General features: G+C 40.5%; 1 protein-coding gene across 4 annotated transcripts; it reads left to right on the forward strand.

The window, feature by feature from the left end:
* The first annotated feature begins 1,788 nt into the window (after positions 1-1,788).
* slc16a13 (solute carrier family 16 member 13) lies at positions 1,789-21,660 on the forward strand. Of its 4 annotated transcripts, none has more exons than XM_079589931.1 (7): positions 1,789-2,256; positions 5,948-6,008; positions 6,139-6,380; positions 6,547-6,690; positions 6,781-7,037; positions 8,572-9,097; positions 21,139-21,660. In XM_079589931.1, exons 3-7 carry the CDS (start codon positions 6,146-6,148, stop codon positions 21,363-21,365), a joined length of 1,389 nt encoding a protein of 462 aa, XP_079446057.1. In that variant the 5' UTR covers positions 1,789-2,256; positions 5,948-6,008; positions 6,139-6,145; the 3' UTR covers positions 21,366-21,660. The 4 variants fall into 4 exon arrangements, with proteins under 4 accessions (XP_079446057.1, XP_079446055.1, XP_079446056.1 ...); XM_079589930.1 differs by lacking the exon at positions 1,789-2,256 and adding an exon at positions 3,886-4,022; XM_079589929.1 differs by lacking the exon at positions 5,948-6,008 and having other exon boundaries at positions 1,896-2,256.
* Positions 21,661-22,873: the final 1,213 nt, after the last annotated feature.

Raw genomic sequence — 22,873 nt, forward strand, 5'->3', positions numbered from 1 at the left:
TTGCTGGACAAAGACAAGACCTATTTTATATAAATTAAAGTTAAATTAATTTCTTGTTATTGTGTGTGTGTCTGCTGTTCTCATGCAATCCTGCTTCTTCACAATCACATGAGAGTTTCACAATTATAAAGTAGTCAACTTAGTAAGCAGCATATAGAAATGTTTCACTACGAGTTCAAATGTAACTTGCCGATGCCTGTCTGATTCTTGGAGCCGAGAAGAACAAAGACTTCACCTCTAAGCCCTTCCTTCCTTCGATTAGCTCACAACTGTGACCCCTCGACCCTAAAGCGCCTCAGCTTCTCTACGGGTGCTGCTGAAATACCAACAATGGAGCGACTGGCACCTGTTTCCGGCCTTACACAAAAAACGGCCACACACACACACACACACACACACACACACACACACGTCCGTCCATATGTGTAGTTGAGTATGGAAGTTTTCTCCTAAAAAAGAAAATTCTGTCATTAATTACTTGTTGAATAATTAATTTCATGTAGTGCTAAAGCCGTAAGACTTTCATTCATCTTCAAAACACAAATTAAGATCTTTTTGAGGAAATCTGAGAGATTTCTACGCAACTACCACTTTGACGCTTCAAAAAGTTCATAACCAGATCACTGCTATGTAGTGATCTTTAATTTGGAGTAGAAACAGGTGGAGTGACTTTATCACATCAGACATCATGTGTCACTTTGCTCACAGCTGATTGGTCCAAGTTCGGTTTGCAACCTCTTACCCAGAACATAACCTGACCCGGACCAGGATAGCCGTTGAGCGTTACTGTGGCGATGAACACTGCTAAAAGCCAAACCACTTTCATGGTGCCTAAAACCCAGGGTTGGCGCAAACTAATTTGAAACATACCTGGCTAGCCACCTAAACCGGCTTCATGGTATAGGCCCCAGTTGTGTAAACGTAAAGCTCAAGCATGTTCGCTTGACGTGTGACAGAGTTTTCATTTTATGGTGAACTTTAACTATAAGGTTCAAACATTCACTGATGCTTCTGAAGGAGACACAATGCATTAAGAGGTGGGGGTGAAAACTTTTGAACAGGATGAAGATGTAAAAAAAATCTTATTTTGTGTTAATATAATTTTTTATAAAAAAAAAATTCGGAAGCAACAGAAGATGTTTCTCGGAACACAAATTAATGCATGGTGTTTCCTTCTGGAGCATCAGTGAATGTTTGAACATTTTTTAATAGTTGTGTTTGAGTCTCTCAATTGTCCTCGGTGTGAAACGATGGATCTCAAAATCATACAATCACTGCTGGAATTTGAAAACAGGTTTGAATATGCAAAAGATGCTGGAAAACTGAAACGGAAAAATCCATTTGCGGGACCTGGAGGATTTTTCTGAAGAACATTGTGCAGTTTAACGGCTCAGGACAAACCCGGGACTCAACAACAACCATCACAAAAATGACAAAAAAAACAACAACAACCAGCCGTGCATCATCCAGGTAACGACACACAGTATTTAAGAATCAAGTATGTAAACCTCATTTTTATAAATGCAGCTTTTTTTTTTTTTTTGTCTTGGGGACTAGGCTATATATTACTATATATATCTAATTCAGGACAGTATTAAATAAAAAAATAACATGCATTTTGTATGACACATTTTTACTCATTTTACTCTAATACACACACTTTTACAATATTGTTAAAATATAGATTTTGCTTTACCATGATGAACAATCACATTTCCCCCCTCCACCCACTTCAGCAAGGAAAGTCCAGTTCAAACCCAATTTAGACCAGAAAAACAGCCCTGTGCTGTTTTAAGAAATGTTAGCATTTTAAAAGTGTTAGGCAACTGATATAGTAGCCTATCTCTAACCATTAACTGAAACTATCGCTAGAGGGCCTTTAGTGAGACCACAGAGAACGTTAATCTTTACTGGCAGTAGTTAAATGCATGACAGAATGCTGAATGTGCTGTTATTGTCGACTTACTGGAGCTAACATTGCACGTGTAGTTCATAACGTTGTCGATGTTGACTATATGTTCTTGAAATTGTTTTAAACTTTATGCTAGCTCGTGAGCGCGCTCTGGAGGCGGAGCTTCGCTGAAACTAAACCAGTGTGTTGTCAAGCAGCAGGTGAATTCATGAATAAGTCGAAAATCACCGTCGACTATGTGCTTACCAATGTTTACCGGTTGTCTATGCATTTAAAAAGAAGATGTTTATATGATTTGACCTAATCATCATGACTCGAAAGGAAAAGGGGTGATTGGGTTATGGGTAAGTAACGACTGATCTGTTCTGGACACATTCACCTGAAGCAATCGCATTTTGAAAAGGATACAATTTTCCGCTATGTTACACTAACAAATGATTGAACATTGTATATTATATATCATTCGGTCAACAGCAATGTTATATACTGTTTGTCTAAAATGTTTGGTGTTTCATTGTAACACACATATCTACTAACGACACGTTAAGCTGCCAAATAATGTTTGTGTGGTACGTCCACAATACAAATATATGCCTCAACTGTTATCATAATAACACATTTGGTCTGCGAGATCAAGTGCATCTGTTTGCGTTTGTATTGATCGATATTAACGCCATAAATTCATGAAAAAATCGTGTCATCGACGCTGTAAAATCCCGTGTGCTAAATATTAACAATGCTAGCGACACATGATTGAATGGGTGTGCTACGTCACTACACAACTAGAGTGATCTCCTGAATATTAGCTGTGGTCACGTTACCTTATTAATATTTATAAACCATTATGGTTGTTTGATTTGCATTTGGGCGTATTTTCACGTGTGAGCAGATTATAATAAATGTTATACATCCGGAGATGTAGACCTAGACCTTAGATTTAACATCAAGCAACAAAATAAAATGTAAAAAATCATATTAATTTCCATATTTTTACATCTTTTTTTCATAATGTTTCTCATCATGAATGTACACGAGCACAATTAACATCTGACAATATGTCACAGGTTCTCAAGTTATATAGTACATTATAAACATCTGTAAAAAATCAAACAAACAAAAAATATAAAAGTGCAGGTATGGTGTCACTTTGTAGGCCAACCTGCAGTTAGCATCACACTGGACATTTTCCCCCTTGCTTAACTTCCCTGAGCTTGTAGTTACGTATAAGTTCTGCAATAAAAAATAAAAAAACAATAAGATTTTCCCATAGGCTTTTGGATTATTGCTAAAAAGAATCTCTGTGATCAACAAAAGTTTATGATATTTACAGGTTTTGTCCAGCATCAAGAGCTTTTTTTTTTTTTACAGATGAACACAACTTTTATGAATTTTGAAGCCTAAATGCAGTCGCCAGAAGTAAAAAAGCTAAAGGTAGACTATAAACGAACTACTCCACCGTCTCACAAATTCAACGTCACCATCACTAAACTTCCGACAACTCTCTCAGTTTTTATCAAAAAACATTTTCCTAGAACGTGTAAGTTAGAATAGTTTATAAGAGCACAATTATAAGCATAACGATGCTGTAAAGTTTACCTGTTCGCCGTGATGACGTTTAATCTCCTCGACTGCCTCTGTAGTCCCATTTAGCCACTTGTTAGCAACCGCCTTTTTCAAGACGTATAACAATCACGAGTGGGGTTATATTGATGTATTTTATGTCGTAGAATAAAACGTGAAAGTGTCTTGAACTTGTGTTCATCACAGACCTTATTTCAGTCATTTAACCAAAACCCCAATCAAAAACCCATTGACTTCGGGACGATGGAACCGGAAGTGCTAAAATGCTAATTTGCTTTCGCGTTTTGGCCTACAAAGGGATGTCATACATGGGTAGAGTTATGAGTAGGGTTAAGTTGAAGTTGGATATTCTAGCTCCACCCATTACACCCATACATTCGTATACTTCACACATGGCTCTGCAGTGAGAAGCCTCTCAAAAGAATTTGATATAAATAACGCATAATGGCATTACGTAATGAGGTGTTGCGTGGACATGAGGCATCTGCTACTTGCGTAAGGCAGTGGAGATTGATAGAGAGGGCAAAAGGTAAGTGTGTGACATAATCTTCACAAAACAGCCTGACACTAATTCATGCTTTGTGCTTATGATTATGTTCGCAATTCCTTTTTTATTGTGCATATTTATGCTCCTGCAGCTGCATATTGACCATTTGAAATTGAATTCCTTGTTTGGTTGCATCAACAACAACAAACGTGTGAACTGTAAACATTTTAGTCATTTTAAGTTCAAAACTTATTTTAATAGAAAAAAAAAATATATATATATATATATATATATATATCACCATCATATCAACCATTGGTCACCGTGCTTTCTGGATATTATTAACTGCATAAATAAAGTGCATAGTGGTGGAAACTGACCCTGCAAAATAATGTTTGTCTCCTTCTTTCACAGTACAAAAATTATGGCTAAAATATCCTAAAGGCAAGAATTAAAATTCAAACCTATATGGACCTGCAATGTAATGGAAAAAATATCTAAAAATTATCTAACTGGCTTATACACATGTAAAAATGCTTATGTAATATATATTAAATATGTAATGTGAAAGTAAATTCATTGATATGTTCATTATTTACTGCATTTTTAATAATAGTATTTTATTTTGAATATACAGTATGATCGCTATTTTATGCACAGCAAATATTTGAATGTATTTTAAGTTGGTTAGACATTCTGTTTTTCTACCAATGTTTTAATGTTAAAATAAGCTAAATTTAAAGAGAGAGAGAAAGAGAGAGAGAGCGAGAGAACATTTTATTGCGTTTCATTTTTTTGAGCAATCATATTTGAATTAGATCATATTTTGAAATCACTGACAGTTCAGAGTCCATCTCATGATCAACATTTTTATTTTTTATAAGGGACTACATTAAAATACTTGTTCAAAATAACAGTAATCTACTTGTGTGTATGTGTTTATTAGACCAGGACAAGAGCTGACACCTGATTGATAAATGAATATAAAACATCTTGGTTTTAGAATGTAAACTGGTGTTTATCAGGTGGGTTTAGTTTCTGGGAAATGTTAAAGAGACCATGAACCGTATGTTGGAGACCAATTATTTGCCAGGAAACACAACCTTGTGTAGTAGATGTGAAAAAAGTTAAAGGTTAAACTGTCTTTTTTTCATGCATCTGTGATTGAGATTTTTGGCTTTTCATGAAGTGTTGTTTCAAACTAGTGGAAAGAAAACGTTCAAAGTACACTTTTAAGTGTTGCTTTATCTATTAGCTTCTGTAGATTTAAATTACAATACATATCTTTAAAGGCCGTATTCTCTAAATTATAATTTTTTTCTCCTGCACTGAATCTCCATTCCAGCCCCTTTACATACACCAAACTTTACAGTTTAATTCATATCTATATTCTGAGGGCTTTTACTGAGGGGTTTACATATGTACTTCGGCTGATTTTATACAACATTTTATTCCATTTTATTATTTTCTGGCTTTTGACAGTATTTTCAGATTTATGGAGGGATAAAAAGAAAAATCCTTTTTTTTTATTTATCTGGCTTAATTCAGTGTTCAGATTTTTTTTCTGGAAATGTATGTAAATTAGTACGTATTTAATTGCCTAATAATGCCTAATTTTCATATTTAGATGTAACATTTCAGAAAACTTTTTTCATTTTCAACTTTCTTTATTGTGTAATGTTGCAGTTTGAGCATGAACAAGATCTATATCAGTTTATATCAGTAAGCACGGTTTCTGAACTTCCTCATTTAAATAATTCCTGCCCAAGGCGTACACAAAAATAAAGGGGCAGGTCATGGTTGAGTTGCGTTAGTAGTGTGTTGAAACTTAATTATGAATTATGGGAAAAAGTGTGAAATTTCCAAAACATGCTTGAAGCGGTTGACCAATCACAACGCACTGATCCAGCCGACCAATCACAGCACACTGATCCAGCCAACCAATCAGAGCACACTGTGTTTTTCAGAAGGAGGGGCTTCATAGAGACAGGAACTAAACAGAGCGATACTGACAGACTGGGAAGAGAGGTGCTGCAACTGTAAAATATGTGAAAAATAATGTGTTTATTGAACATTCAAGCATGAAAAGCTCTTCTAGTAGAGCCCAAAAACAACATCAAGCCTTTCAAATCATGGTCTCTTTAATCTGTCTCTTCAGTGCAAGGATGGAAAAGCCCCAAGAGAGGCCGGAAACGCAGCAGTCGTCCCCGCAGATGGCGGCACCTGATGGGGGATGGGGCTGGGTGGTGGTGGGGTCTCTTTTCGTGACATCTGCCCTGGTGTTTGGGCTCATCCGCAGTCTGGGCGTGTTTTTCGTGGAGTTTGTGCAGTACTTCGATGAGAGTGCTCAGGCAGTGTCTTGGATTACATCCATTGGGTTGGCCATGCAACAGCTAATGAGTAAGTTCATATGCACAAATTCATTCATGACATATGTCTTTATCAACCGGCACATTTACATTACTTTAATCCAAAGCGACTTACATTGCATTTCAAGGTACACATTTGATATGGTAAAACCACATTTTTGTCTTGGCACAGGTTAATTGTGTATGTCTGCACACAGGTCCAATAGCTGCAGCCGCGTGTAATGTGTACGGAGCTCGTCCAGTTGTTATGATGGGAGGATTCCTCTCAGGCCTGGGATTCATTCTGGCTTCCCAGGCGACATCTCTTCTGCATCTTTACATGACCATGGGATTCACTTCAGGTAGATGCTCTTGTAAATAGTGTCCTTGTCATATTAGCCAATTTCATGATCCTGATTGGTGTTGTTCCTCTCTCTGGTGATCTGTGTCAGGTTTAGGCTGGGCACTGGTCTTCACCCCTACTGTTGCGTCAGTGATGCAGTATTTCACCATGCGGAGATCTCTAGCCATGGGCCTGGGCTTCACAGGAGTCGGTCTCGCCTCTTTCGCCTTCTCCCCGCTTTTTCAATATCTAGTGGAAGTTTACGCCTGGCGTGGGGCCTTGCTTCTCCTCGGAGGCCTCAGCTTCAACATGATCGCGTGTGGAGCTCTCATTCGACCTCTGGGGAATCCAAAAGTTGTGGAAAAGGTATGTGTTCTGATATATAAATCAATACAATTACATTAATTAATTGATTAATTCAACAATTAATAATTGAAACTAGGGCTGTAAATGATTAATCGCGATTAATCGAATCCAAAATAAAAGTTTGTGTTTACATATATGTGTGTGTATTGTGTATAATTATTTTGTATATATAAATACACACACATGCATGTATATATTTAAGAAAAATGTGTTATTTATATATAAAATAGTTCTATTTATATATAATATAAATCATATAAAAATATATATGCAGTATATAAATGGAAATATTTCTCAAATATATACATGCATGTGTGTGTATTTATATATATACAAAATAATTATACACAATACACACACATATATTATGTAAACACAAACTTTTATTTTGGATTTGATTAATCGCGATTAATCGTTTACAGCCCTAAACATATTAGAGTTATGCAATTATATACATTTTTTAAATTGTGTAATGGTACACAGAAGTCACGGTTCGGAACGTATCTCGGTTTTGGGCTCACGGTTCGATACGAGCATTTACATGTCCCCTGAACTCTTGTGCTGCGTCCCAATTCGCCTAATTATACTACGCCCTAAAAGTAAGTACTCTTTTTGTGAAGAAAAAGTACACACTTTTGAGTGTGTAGCAAAAAAGTAGGCAAACTTTGGGACACACTACTTCCTCATCTTTAACGGACAGATCTGGCGCGTGCATCCTGTCAGTAAACTGCCCTGTCAATCATCTTGTCACAGTTAAAATCCTCCATTCAATCTTAATTAATTTCCTACCGTTTCGGAGAGAAATGTAGTTGCTCGTTCGTCTGCCAGTCGCGGGTCTTTCATGCGGAGTCTCCTCGTGTGTTTTCAATTTGAATGTAATGATGCATTTAAACGTTAATGGCTAAACGTGTCTTTACAAAAGTTCACAATGCTGCTGCAGATGCAATATAATGTAGACAACATTGAATAAATACATTTTCGTCAGGTTAAATTAATCATTCAAACCCCTTTATCTAAACCTCTCTACATAATCGCCGGACTCGCGCGTCCTCCATGTCTGTAGTTTTTTTTAACACTTTTCACTCGGATTTGTAGTTCTAACCGAATCCTCGTTCAACGCGCGATGGGTTGTGGGCAATATCAGCCGTTAGAGTGCGCATTGATCTGCACTGCGGATTCGGACCGGAAATAGTAGACCATCCGGGTATCAACATATTTCAACATACTACAATTTTGGACGTACTAATTCTACTTTCGAATACTATTGTATTTAGGACGGATAGTATGCGAATTGGGTGTACTTGTTTTGGGTTGGTGCGTAGATCTTCTCTTCTTCTTCTACTCTTTTTCCTGTTATGGCGGTTAGCAAACAGCATTGCATTACCACACGCGCCCCCTTCTGGACTGGAGTGTGGATTGCCTGTGGCTGACTGTATTCACCAAACCTTGACGGTTCGGGGACTAATAAATGTATCGTTACACCCCTAATATTTATATTACAGTGATTAATAATTTATTTTTGTGCTTTTCTCAGACTGAAAACTCGACCAACCTCAACAGATGCTCTTTTTTACGCTCCCGTATCTACGAGTGCTTCGAGCTCTCCCTGCTTTCACACCGAGGCTTCCTCACTTATGCCGTGGCCATCACCTTCTTCAATGCGGGATACTTCATCCCCTACGTTCATCTGGTGGCCCACAGCCGCAACATTGATTTCACGGAGTACCAGGCAGCCTTTGTAATCTCTGTAACCGGTGTGGCCGATATCGTGGGCCGCGTAGCCTCCGGTTGGGCCTCGGATCTGGGCAAAATGCGGATGCCTCACATGCTGGTGGTGTGGACTGGGTTACTGGGCCTGTTTCTGATGCTCATTCCTGCTGCTGTGAGTTACCCAGGACTGCTGGTTGTCAGTTTGGCCTATGGGTTCTGCGCAGGAGCGATGACGCCGCTGGCCTTCGCGGTGGTGCCGGAGATCGTCGGCATCGAGCGAGTGCTGGGAGCCCTCGGCCTCCTGCAGCTCATCGAGAGCGTTGGAGGGCTGCTGGGAGCGCCACTGTCTGGTAGGAGCTCATAAGATTATCACACAATCATTTTATGTAAAGGGGTATAATGCCCTTTTCACAAGTAGACTAGACGGATTTCAGAAAAATGGCCTTCTATAAGAAGTGAGGAGCATTTATGGGTACAAGTCGGGAACCGGCCTACCTTACATATTTCAAGGGTGCTGAGTCCAAAAAAACTGGTACCCAAGCGAAATTTTGAGTTTTTGACCTTCTAATTTGCATATCAAAATGGCCGCCAAATTGCCTATCTTGCTCAGTCGTTGGACCATTTTCCCCTAGTTTTTTGTAAGTAGGCAATCAAGATGAGGAATTTAAGTTTCTAGATCAATAGTCAAGGGTCAGAGCAAAGATATAATGGAGGCTCACTGCCTTTTTTATGTATATATATGCAAAATACCAACTTTTAAGGTGAAATTAAGCATTATTTGTGTCATTTTTTAAGGCCGACATAAATATTCAATCAATATCACTCTTAAATGTTCCCAGTGTAAATATGATATGTGATGTATTCCATATTACATAATAACTAAGAAAAACACCATTGCAAGTTGTCTGAGATTTAATTTTTTTATGCAAATTAAGCATTTGTTCTCTAAATTCTAAGACGGGAAAAACCTAGGTGAATAGTCTCTCTGTCACTCACATGCACGCGTGCGCAGGCCGCATACACACACCCCTCCCCCTCCGTGCACGCCGCGTCTCCATGAGAATGAGTGATCAACGTTGAAAGCAAGTTCGCAAAAGGTTGGTATCTCGTGAACACCTTTACACAATCACGCATTAAAAAGTGGTATATCGACCCGAGAAGCGATTAACTTTTAGAAAGTTAACTAGTCGCAAGTTTGAGGTAAGATGCACTTGGGCTGTCGATGTCAAAACACTAGCCTATAGCCTAAGCTGTGATTCAAATATTAAATAATGTTATGTTATAACACATTACTGTTGTGTAACACTGTTGATGTACAACAGTGTATTTACAACAGTAAACAGTACAACAGGGGAAAACCTCTGTTCCACAAGATATTGAAGCCAAAAATTATCATTAATTTTGAATTAATGTAAAACGCGTTGCGGCAGCATGCAGACATAGGTAAGACGGCTCGCGTGCCTATTGGCTGTCCTGCGGCAACTGCAGCAGCCTATCGAGAGAGGCCCATCGTGACGTCAGATCCAAAGGGGGGGCTTCGCGCCCACTACGTCACGTCCCGCCGAAACGGGCGTGGCCTAGGCCTATAAATACAGCTCGATGGGCTGATATAATCTGGTTTTTCATCGCCGAAGCGAACCAGAGCGTGTTGCAGGCACGGCAAAGATACGCAGTACTCGTTCCCTCTTCTAGAGAGAACCGAGGTTACGTTAGTAACCGAGTACGTTCTCTTACGAGAGGTTCTCTCATACTGCGTAATATCTTATGCTACGGGGAACACAGTGTAAAACGCTGTGCGTGCTGGGATCCAACACCAAAGTCCCAAGGGCAGGTGCCTGGGGCTCATATAGTGCATAATCACCAGGGACTCACAGAGAGTCTGAGAAGAGAGGCTGGAAGCATCATTCCCCAATAAGTAGCATCCTAAGGGAGCTAATCACATCAACAGTGTTCCACACAGTCAGGGTGAAAATGTTCGGTCTTAACTGGGTAACAGTATGGGTCTTACTCAATGCCCATGGAGTTATTTTATCGATCAGCGAGCGGTGCTCAAGCAGTTTCAGTATTCTGAGCCGAAGCAACGGGGCAGACAGTACTGATTTTTAGACCAAAAGTAGTTTAGCCTGCAAGGCGGGAACCTCTAGGTTATAAAACCTTATAAATGTATACGGGGAGGCCCAGCCTGCCGCCATACAGATATCCTGCAAGGTAATCCCGCTAGACCACGCCTACGACGAGGCCATGCCTCTAGTGGAGTGCGCTCTGACACCCAAAGGACACTGCAAGCCTTTAGAAGTGTAGGCCAGTGCTATGGCTTCAACTATCCACCTGGATAGGCTCTGTTTCGATGCGGCTAGTCCCTTAGAACGTCCGCTGAACGAAACGAAGAGCTGCTCAGTCTGTGAGCAGACACGAGCGAGACACATAAGCTCTTAATGCCCTGACTGGGCAAAGGAAGCTTGCGTCCTTTTCCTCGTTGTAAACCGGCAGGGCAGACAGGGAAATATCCTGAGCCCTGAACGGTGTGTTGAGGGATTTAGGCACGTAACCGTGTCTTGGTTTGAGTGTTTCAAATGTTTCATGTCCGATAAATGGATTGGCTCTAACGGGGCACCTTTCATGGCTTCCAAAACCATAGAAAGGTCCCACATGGGGACTGAAGGGGGTCTGGGAGGGTTCAGCCTCTTGGCTTCCTTAAGGAAGCGGATGACCAGATCGTTCCTCCCTAGTGACTGGCCAGTCACTGGTTTAGTAAACGCTGCTATGGCAGCCACATAAACCTTGAGTGTGGATGGAGTTCTGCCCTTATCCAGTAGCTCTTGAAGGAAGGAGAGAACTTCCGTAACCCCACAGTCTGGGGGTGAAAAGCCTCGAGCTCTGCACCAGCCAGAAAACACAGACCATTTTGAGGAATAGAGTCGTCTAGTAGATGGGGCTCTAGCCTGCGTGATCGTGTTTAACACTGCCTCCGGGAGGTTAGCGGGTACCCGTTGATGGCCCACACATGTAGGGACCAAAGCTCTGGGTGAGGATGCCAGATCGAGCCCTTGGCCTGAGAGAGGAGGTCTTTCCTCATCGGTATTGGCCATGGGGCAGTGCTTGTCAGCTGCATCAAAACTGGGAACCAAGCCTGGTTTTTCCAGAGCGGAGCCACAAGTAGCACTGAAAATCCGTTTTCCCTGATTCGTTCCAATACCTGAGGCAGGAGCGAGATGGGGGGAAAAGCATAGAGTGGGCAGCGGGGCCAGACGTGGGCCAGCGCATCCCTGCTCTTGGAGAAAAACTTCGGACAGTGAGCGGGACGCAAACAGGTCTACCTGCGCTCTGCCGAATGTCTCCCACAGCAGTAGGCCCGTATGCGGGTGCAGAGACCATCCTCCTGCTGGAACATTGTTTCTGGACAGTCTGTCTGGTCCCAAATTCAGGTGACCAGGCACATGTCCTGCTCTCAATGAGCGCAGATTGTGCTGAGCCCAGACCAGGAGGCGTTCCGTCAGCCTGTAAAGGTTTCGGGACCTGACGCCACCCTGGCGATTTATATTGGCCACCACTGACATGTTGTCCGAGCGGACCAAGACGTGGTAGTCCTTTATCTGAGGACAAAAGCACCTCAGCGTGTTGCGACTGCCATCATTTCCTAGACAGTTAATGTGTAGAAGCTTCTCCCGTTCTGACCACTGGCCAAAGAACGGTCTGCCCTCGAGCACCACTCCCCATCCCGAGGTGGAGGCGTCCGTGGACACCACCTTCACACTCAAGGAAGTCCCCAGGTTTACACCTGACTGATACCAGTTGATTGTTCTCCAAGGTTTCAGAGCTGAGACGCATTTCTGATTGACCGTGAGGCGAAACAGACCAGAGGCCCATGCCCAAGGTGGTACTCGCGCTTTTAGCCATAACTGCAGCGGGCGCATGCGAAGCAGACCCAACTGGAGTACTGATGATGCTGACGTGACGCTATTTGTATTTGGAAATACACGTCCTTCAGATCTATTCACATAAACCAGTCCTCTTGGCAAATCTGTGCGAGGATTTTCCTGGTTATGAGCATTCTGAACTAGCGTTTCACAAGCACTTTGTTCAGCTGTCTTAGATCTAGAATGGGTCTGAGAACCCTGTCTTTTTTCGTTACCAGAAAATATCTGCTGTATAGACCCCCTTCGCTCTGAGCTTGAGATAAAGGCTCTATGGCCCCTTTGCTCAATAGTTTCGCCATTTCGGCTCGAAGCAGATGAGCTACTTCGTTTTTTACCGTAGTTTCGACCCGCGCCGTGTAATGGCGGGGACGTCGAGCGAACTGCAGCGAGTAGCCTCTTTTTATAATGTTCAGCACCCATTATGATACCTCGGGAAGCTTTGCCCACGCATTTGCGTGAATAGCTTGGGGTAGACACTGTTGAGTGTCTACATACACTGTTGAGTACAAATACACCAAAAGTACATCGTGGAAAGTCTGGAAAATGCACCATCAATTGCTCAGCAACCTCGGAATTGGTGATCTCACGGAGGAGACTCAAAGATCTTCAGAGGCTTTTGTCTGCAGAATATATGATGTGCATAAAACAGACTCTGTTGATGCAGCAAGGCATATACTTTTCTCCAGGACAGTTAAACCAGAAGCAATGCCGGCAACAAGCGATGCGATCTCTGTGATTTGGCGGGATCGTATATAATTTTTTCAATGTTTTTGTTTCATGCACGCCTTTTTTTCCATCTTTCGCGAAGAATGGAGGCTGCGTTGAAGTGATTTGATAGTGTTTTGGGTGCCGGGTCATATCGCTATACAACTACTATTCAATTTGCAGAAAGAGAAAGCTGAAAATTATCAGAAGAGCAAAAACAAAAAGAAATATAGCTGCAAGCAGCAATCACCGGGGCCAAGCGCAAGCAAGACGACAAGACATGCCAAAGTGGCTGGGAGTGTGAGACCCACTGCAGCAAGGAGCAATTAAAGACATTTGAAGATGAATTTTGGCAAAATGGTTGAAAAATCACATACAATAACTAAAAATATGATTATCACTTTCGACCAATAGGTGGCGCAGTTACGAAACTGATGTGATGTGGTCAGAGTGAAGTGACAATGACACATACAAAGTTTGGTGTCAATATGTCAAGGCATTGCAGATATAAAGCCTGAATAGTCATTTTGGCATCATGCCTCAACTTTGCCACTGCGGTATACGAAAACGGTTTTGTCTATCGACACGAAATCCATAACTTTTACTCGGCACAGTCTGGAGATGACACGATCCGATTTTGGTGAAAATCGGACGTTCGGTCTAGGAGGAGTTCGAAAAAGTAGGTTTTAAAAGAAAATAAAGATGGCGGACAGGAAGTTTGGCTGACTATGGCAAAATTGGTATCTATGTTTTCAGCATGACCCAAGGAATCTATTGAGATCAGTGTCATTACTATAGGCAAATTTATTCAAAAGTTATTAGCATTTTTGGAAATTTCATTATAACTTTTGACCAAAAGGTGGCGCTGTCTCATAATCTTTTGAGTACCTTTAGGGCTTTGTACTGATGACCCATACTGAGTTTCGTAACGATACGTTCATGCGTTCATAAAATACAGCATTTTAGCACATAATTAAAAATGGCCGACAGCCAAAATGGCCGATATGGAAAAATTGGATATCAGTCAACTCAACATGACGCCCTGAATCTATCGAGACCACTTTTGTGATTTTTGGACAAACCGTTCAGAAGTTATAAGCAAAAATAGCCTTTTTTCATATCTCCAGACCAGTAGGTGGCGCTGCGCCGAAACGCAGCATGTAGCCTCAGGTCATGCTTGTGATGACATGTAGGAAGTTTGGTTTGAATACGATTAAGCGATGCGGAGATACAGCCTTATGTCTGTTTTCGCAAGCGCTACGTAAAATTTGTTTGCGCGTTTATCGAAAACGGTTTGACGAATCAACTTGAATTCCATAACTTTTTGTCCCCACAGCCTGAAGATGATCTGGTGCAATTTTGGTGCAAATCGGACAAACCGTCTAGGACGAGTTCGCAAAAGAAGGTTTTTTGGACAATTCAAAATGGCGGCCATATTTTTATGACGGAAAATGACGTCATAGGGTCCAGTCGAATCGTCGTGAGCTCAGGAATCAGAGGAAAAAAGAATTTTGTTGATAGGCCTTACGGTTTAAAAGTTATTAGCATAATATAAGTGAAACTTTGGACAGGTGGTGGCGCTAGAGGGAATGAGTTAGAGACACCAAAATTGGTGCAATTACTGTTGGGAATGTCCTCTATCAGAATGTCAAACCGGAACAACTTTCCCGCATACGCTTCTATGGGCTGCCATAGACGCCCAGTCGGAAGAAGCAGAATAATAATAATAATAATAATAAATATAGCTGCAAGCAGCAATCACCGGGGCCAAGCGCAAGCAAGACGACAAGACATGCCAAAGTGGCTGGGAGTGTGAGACCCACTGCAGCAAGGAGCAATTAAAGACATTTGAAGATGAATTTTGGCAAAATGGTTGAAAAATCACATACAATAACTAAAAATATGATTATCACTTTCGACCAATAGGTGGCGCAGTTACGAAACTGATGTGATGTGGTCAGAGTGAAGTGACAATGACACATACAAAGTTTGGTGTCAATATGTCAAGGCATTGCAGATATAAAGCCTGAATAGTCATTTTGGCATCATGCCTCAACTTTGCCACTGCGGTATACGAAAACGGTTTTGTCTATCGACACGAAATCCATAACTTTTACTCGGCACAGTCTGGAGATGACACGATCCGATTTTGGTGAAAATCGGACGTTCGGTCTAGGAGGAGTTCGAAAAAGTAGGTTTTAAAAGAAAATAAAGATGGCGGACAGGAAGTTTGGCTGACTATGGCAAAATTGGTATCTATGTTTTCAGCATGACCCAAGGAATCTATTGAGATCAGTGTCATTACTATAGGCAAATTTATTCAAAAGTTATTAGCATTTTTGGAAATTTCATTATAACTTTTGACCAAAAGGTGGCGCTGTCTCATAATCTTTTGAGTACCTTTAGGGCTTTGTACTGATGACCCATACTGAGTTTCGTAACGATACGTTCATGCGTTCATAAAATACAGCATTTTAGCACATAATTCAAAATGGCCGACAGCCAAAATGGCCGATATAGAAAAATTGGATATCAGTCAACTCAACATGACGCCCTGAATCTATCGAGACCACTTTTGTGATTTTTGGACAAACCGTTCAGAAGTTATAAGCAAAAATAGCCTTTTTTCATATCTCCAGACCAGTAGGTGGCGCTGCGCCGAAACGCAGCATGTAGCCTCAAGTCATGCTTGTGATGACATGTAGGAAGTTTGGTTTGAATACGATTAAGCGATGCGGAGATACAGCCTTATGTCTGTTTTCGCAAGCGCTACGTAAAATTTGTTTGCGCGTTTATCGAAAACGGTTTGACGAATCAACTTGAATTCCATAACTTTTTGTCCCCACAGCCTGAAGATGATCTGGTGCAATTTTGGTGCAAATCGGACAAACCGTCTAGGACGAGTTCGCAAAAGAAGGTTTTTTGGACAATTCAAAATGGCGGCCATATTTTTATGACGGAAAATGACGTCATAGGGTCCAGTCGAATCGTCGTGAGCTCAGGAATCAGAGGAAAAAAGAATTTTGTTGATAGGCCTTACGGTTTAAAAGTTATTAGCATAATATAAGTGAAACTTTGGACAGGTGGTGGCGCTAGAGGGAATGAGTTAGAGACACCAAAATTGGTGCAATTACTGTTGGGAATGTCCTCTATCAGAATGTCAAACCGGAACAACTTTCCCGCATACGCTTCTATGGGCTGCCATAGACGCCCAGTCGGAAGAAGCAGAATAATAATAATAATAAATATAGCTGCAAGCAGCAATCACCGGGGCCAAGCGCAAGCAAGACGACAAGACATGCCAAATTGGCTGGGAGTGTGAGACCAACTGCAGCTAGGAGCAATTGAAGACATTTAAAGATGAATTGTGGCAAAATGGTTGAAAAATCACATACATTAACTAAAAATATGATTATCACTTTCGACCAATAGGTGGCGCAGTTACGAAACTGATGTGATGTGGTCAGAGTGAAGTGACAATGACACATACAAAGTTTGGTGTCAATATGTCAAGGTATTGCCGATATAAAGCCTGAATAGTAATTTTGGCATCATGCCTAAACTTTGCCACTGCGATATACAAAAACGGTTTTGTCTATCGACACGAAATCCATAACTTTTACTCGGCACGATCTGGAGATGACACGATCCGATTTTGGTGAAAATCGGACGTTCGTTCTAGGAGGAGTTCGAAAAAGTAGGTTTTAAAAGAAAATAAAGATGGCGGACAGGAAGTTTGACTGACTATGGCAAAATTGGTATCTATGATTTCAGCATAACCCAAGGAATCTATTGAGATCAGTGTCATTACTATAGGCAAATTTATTCAAAAGTTATTAGCATTTTTGGAAATTTCATTATAACTTTTGACCAAAAGGTGGCGCTGTCTCATAATATTATGAGTACCTTTAGGGCTTTGTACTGATGACCCATACTGAGTTTCGTAACGATACGTTCATGCGTTCATAAAATACAGCATTTTAGCACATAATTCAAAATGGCCGACAGCCAAAATGGCCGATATGGAAAAATTGGATATCAGTCAACTCAACATGACGCCCTGAATCTATCGAGACCACTTTTGTGATTTTTGGACAAACCGTTCAGAAGTTATAAGCAAAAATAGCCTTTTTTCATATCTCCAGACCAGTAGGTGGCGCTGCGCCGAAACGCAGCATGTAGCCTCAAGTCATGCTTGTGATGACATGTAGGAAGTTTGGTTTGAATACGATTAAGCGATGCGGAGATACAGCCTTATGTCTGTTTTCGCAAGCGCTACGTAAAATTTGTTTGCGCGTTTATCGAAAACGGTTTGACGAATCAACTTGAATTCCATAACTTTTTGTCCCCACAGCCTGAAGATGATCTGGTGCAATTTTGGTGCAAATCGGACAAACCGTCTAGGACGAGTTCGCAAAAGAAGGTTTTTTGGACAATTCAAAATGGCGGCCATATTTTTATGACGGAAAATGACGTCATAGGGTCCAGTCGAATCGTCGTGAGCTCAGGAATCAGAGGAAAAAAGAATTTTGTTGATAGGCCTTACGGTTTAAAAGTTATTAGCATAATATAAGTGAAACTTTGGACAGGTGGTGGCGCTAGAGGGAATGAGTTAGAGACACCAAAATTGGTGCAATTACTGTTGGGAATGTCCTCTATCAGAATGTCAAACCGGAACAACTTTCCCGCATACGCTTCTATGGGCTGCCATAGACGCCCAGTCGGAAGAAGCAGAATAATAATAATAATAATAATAATAATAAGAACCGGAACGAAAACAATAGGTGCCTCCGCACTTTCAGTGCTTGGCCCCTAATAATAATAATAAGAACCGGAACGAAAACAATAGGTGCCTCCGCACTTTCAGTGCTTGGCCCCTAATGATTAGATGGAGATGAATGACATGTATAGCAGCATGCGGTAAGGAACATTCTTCTGTTTATGATATATCATACAGCTAGACCTATAATAACGGCAAGACATTTCCTAGTAAAGCCTATTGACGTCATATCAGGGAGATAAGTCAGTAAATTTGAGTAAAATCACAGGCTTCGGTTATCCCGTGTGAATGCGCCACACGAAATTCAGATGTGTGGGGGTCATTTCTAAATCACACGTGGTCCTCAGATAGTACTAATCCCATGCGAATAGGGCTTAAGAGAGATATTGATTGAATATTTATGTCGGCCTTAAAAAATGACACAAATAATGCTTAATTTCAACTTAAAAGTTGGTATTTTGCATATATATATACATAAAAAATTTATTATATCCATTATATCTTTGCTCTGACCCTTGACTATCGATCTAAAAACTTAAATTCCTCATCTTGATTGCCTACTTACAAAAAAACTAGGGGAAAATGGTCCAACGACTGAGCAAGATAGGCAATTTGGCGGCCATTTTGATATGCAAATTAGAAGGTCAAAAACTCAAAATTTCGCTTGGGTACCAGTTTTTTTGGATTCAGCACCCTTGAAATATGTAAAGTAGGCCGGTTCCCGACTTGTACCCATAAATGCTCCTCACTTTCACTTTTTGGGTACATCCCATCTAGACTAAAGATGTAAAATAAGTATTTGATGTCCCCATAGTGTGTGTGTGAAGTTTTAGCTTAAAATACCCCACAGATATTTTTATATAGCATGTTAAAGTTTGTAAAACTTTTTGAGGGTGAGCAAAAACGCACCGTTTTTGTGTGTGTTCCTTTAAATGCAAATGAGCTGCTGCTCCCGGCACAGGGGGCGGAGCTTCAACAGCTTGCACTCACACACACATGCACTGGAAATTTCAAAAACGTTTAGCCTTTTAAGTTCAAACCAGAGTCAGAAAGATGGAGAGACTCAAGAAGAATAATATAGCTGCAAGCAGCAATCACCGGGGCCAAGCGCAAGCAAGACGACAAGACATGCCAAAGTGGCTGGGAGTGTGAGACCCACTGCAGCAAGGAGCAATTAAAGACATTTGAAGATGAATTTGGGCAAAATGGTTGAAAAATCACATACAATAACTAAAAATATGATTATCACTTTCGACCAATAGGTGGCGCAGTTACGAAACTGATGTGATGTGGTCAGAGTGAAGTGACAATGACACATACAAAGTTTGGTGTCAATATGTCAAGGCATTGCAGATATAAAGCCTGAATAGTCATTTTGGCATCATGCCTCAACTTTGCCACTGCGGTATACGAAAACGGTTTCGTCTATCGACACGAAATCCATAACTTTTACTCGGCACGGTCTGGAGATGACACGATCCGATTTTGGTGAAAATCGGACGTTCGGTCTAGGAGGAGTTCGAAAAAGTAGGTTTTAAAAGAAAATAAAGATGGCGGACAGGAAGTTTGGCTGACTATGGCAAAATTGGTATCTATGTTTTCAGCATAACCCAAGGAATCTATTGAGATCAGTGTCATTACTATAGGCAAATTTATTCAAAAGTTATTAGCATTTTTGGAAATTTCATTATAACTTTTGACCAAAAGGTGGCGCTGTCTCATAATCTTTTGAGTACCTTTAGGGCTTTGTACTGATGACCCATACTGAGTTTCGTAACGATACGTTCATGCGTTCATAAAATACAGCATTTTAGCACATAATTCAAAATGGCCGACAGCCAAAATGGCCGATATGGAAAAATTGGATATCAGTCAACTCAACATGACGCCCTGAATCTATCGAGACCACTTTTGTGATTTTTGGACAAACCGTTCAGAAGTTATAAGCAAAAATAGCCTTTTTTCATATCTCCAGACCAGTAGGTGGCGCTGCGCCGAAACGCAGCATGTAGCCTCAGGTCATGCTTGTGATGACATGTAGGAAGTTTGGTTTGAATACGATTAAGCGATGCGGAGATACAGCCTTATGTCTGTTTTCGCAAGCGCTACGTTAAATTTGTTTGCGCGTTTATCGAAAACGGTTTGACGAATCAACTTGAATTCCATAACTTTTTGTCCCCACAGCCTGAAGATGATCTGGTGCAATTTTGGTGCAAATCGGACAAACCGTCTAGGACGAGTTCGCAAAAGAAGGTTTTTTGGACAATTCAAAATGGCGGCCATATTTTTATGACGGAAAATGACGTCATAGGGTCCAGTCGAATCGTCGTGAGCTCAGGAATCAGAGGAAAAAAGAATTTTGTTGATAGGCCTTACGGTTTAAAAGTTATTAGCATAATATAAGTGAAACTTTGGACAGGTGGTGGCGCTAGAGGGAATGAGTTAGAGACACCAAAATTGGTGCAATTACTGTTGGGAATGTCCTCTATCAGAATGTCAAACCGGAACAACTTTCCCGCATACGCTTCTATGGGCTGCCATAGACGCCCAGTCGGAAGAAGCAGAATAATAATAATAATAATAATAATAAGAACCGGAACGAAAACAATAGGTGCCTCCGCACTTTCAGTGCTTGGCCCCTAATAAATCACGTTCCTGGGGGCGGGGTTTATGTAAATCACGTTCCTGGGGGCGGGGTTTATGTAAATAGTTATGTCACCAACCCTGGAGTAAAGCAATTTCTTTAAAAGCAAAAATCTCCCTTTGCTTTGAACTTTGAGCGTTGTAACTTTGCAGATGTTGTTTATGCAACATTACACACTAACTAAAGTTAAAAAAAGTGAAATCATGATCAACCACCCCTTTAAAGAGGACCTTGTAATGCCTTTAATGTTCGTAGCACTTCTCTTCTAGAGCTGCATGATTAATAATTAAAGATCGCAATTTCGATTCAAACCGCCTCTATCATCTCCATTTTGTTTTCTGCTAGGCTGGCTGAAGGACTACACTGGAACATACACGGCTTCTTTTATCACTGCTGGTAGTTTCATCATGTTAGGTATGTTGGTTACAATGACTCTTCCCTATTTCTGGTCTTGTACGGCCCCTCCACCGCCATCACCATCAAACAGGAAGTCTCAGGACTGCTCCATTGAGGATGGACTACTCAAAGCAACTTCCCCTGACTCTGTTTCTGAAACCGTGCCCCGTGGATGATACACTGCTTAACTCAGAAATAGAGTTAAAGATCTGTTCTAAGAGAGATGTTACACATCCAGAGCAAGAACGAGAAGAAATACCTCAAGAAATGATTCATCTGACTAATTTATAGGAAAGGTTATGATTTTGTGATGTTAGAAAATAGCTAATGGTGGTGGTGCTAGTTTTTGAAAGGAATTTGCTACTAGCACTTTTTGGAGAGTAACAAGACAATCCAAAGGATGTTCTCAGATTTTGAAATACAAATCTGTCTTAATGTCACAAATATTGTTCATTTAATGATTCCTTTTTTTAATAAACAGCAAGTAGACATACACCATGGTAAAAGCATGTTTTTTGGACATGCACTGTGAAATGCATTAACTGTGAGTGCCCCCTAAAGTTATACAATAGGACAATATCAGCATAAATCCTTATCATGACCTAAATGTAATAAAGTAGCTTTAATTATCATTGAAGACCAGCAATATTGCTATTTTTTTTGATTATATAATAATGGCAATTTGCCATTATTATATAATCAATTGGCAATACACAAACACCAGCAGCTGTGCAGTGTTATTTTAGTATTGTTGAGATATTTGTATCGTTTTTTTAGTTAGTATTTTGGTTTCTCTAGCAAATGTTTTTGCGGTCCAGAAAAACTTTTGAGTTCTTTGTGAGCGAATGCAAAGTTTGTCGGGGAACGCAAAAGCATTGACATATATATAAAAAGAAATTCTCCTCCAATCTCATGTTTTTCCCCCTCACCATGTCCCTTTTGGGTCTCTGTATATTTATTAAAATATATTTTCATAGTCAATGCAAAATCATCAGAAAATAAGGATTTGTGCTGATATTGTCCTAAAAGTCCACTTTTGCTTGGCCATTTCTGAATTTATGGAGGGCACTGTATATTAAATACAGTGTTATTACTATCTGACACCATAACGCTGTTTTATTTTGGAGAAGTATGCTGGCAGAAATTCTATTTATTTATAAATAATAATTTTCTATTATATTAGAGTTTTTTTGGGTTGTAAGTTATGGTGTCATGTTTGCCCTCTGGCACTCTCTGACAGGAATCTGATCATGATGTTTGGTGGAGTAAATGAGGTTTGTGGTTTTTATTCGCATTTACTGCGTTTTGTATTCATGGCTAGTCAAACATGTTTGCTGCCAGCAGTAACTTTCTCAAGTCCAAGCTTTTAAATGCTTGGTCATCATCACATGTCAGGCATGTTGTCACATCAAGCAAAAGCTATGATAAAGGCAAAACATTTTCTTGTTTGGTGCTAGAGGCTAGTAATAGTATACAAAGACAGGAAGGCAAGCTAATGCTAACGTAGCAATGCTAATCCTGTTCAGGTAGAGCATCATTCTGATTCATCATTGCGAGACAATTGATGTTGTCTTTTCGGGGTCAGATTGCATCTTTTGCGTATTTCAGTGATATCTTTAAAGCTGTGCATATTTTATGATGGGGATTTTGCCCAATGCAAAGGGCTTTCACTGCAATGTTCAAG

This window comes from Phoxinus phoxinus (genome assembly GCF_949152265.1).
Source record: "Phoxinus phoxinus genome assembly, chromosome: 2".
Classification (NCBI taxonomy): domain Eukaryota; kingdom Metazoa; phylum Chordata; class Actinopteri; order Cypriniformes; family Leuciscidae; genus Phoxinus; species Phoxinus phoxinus.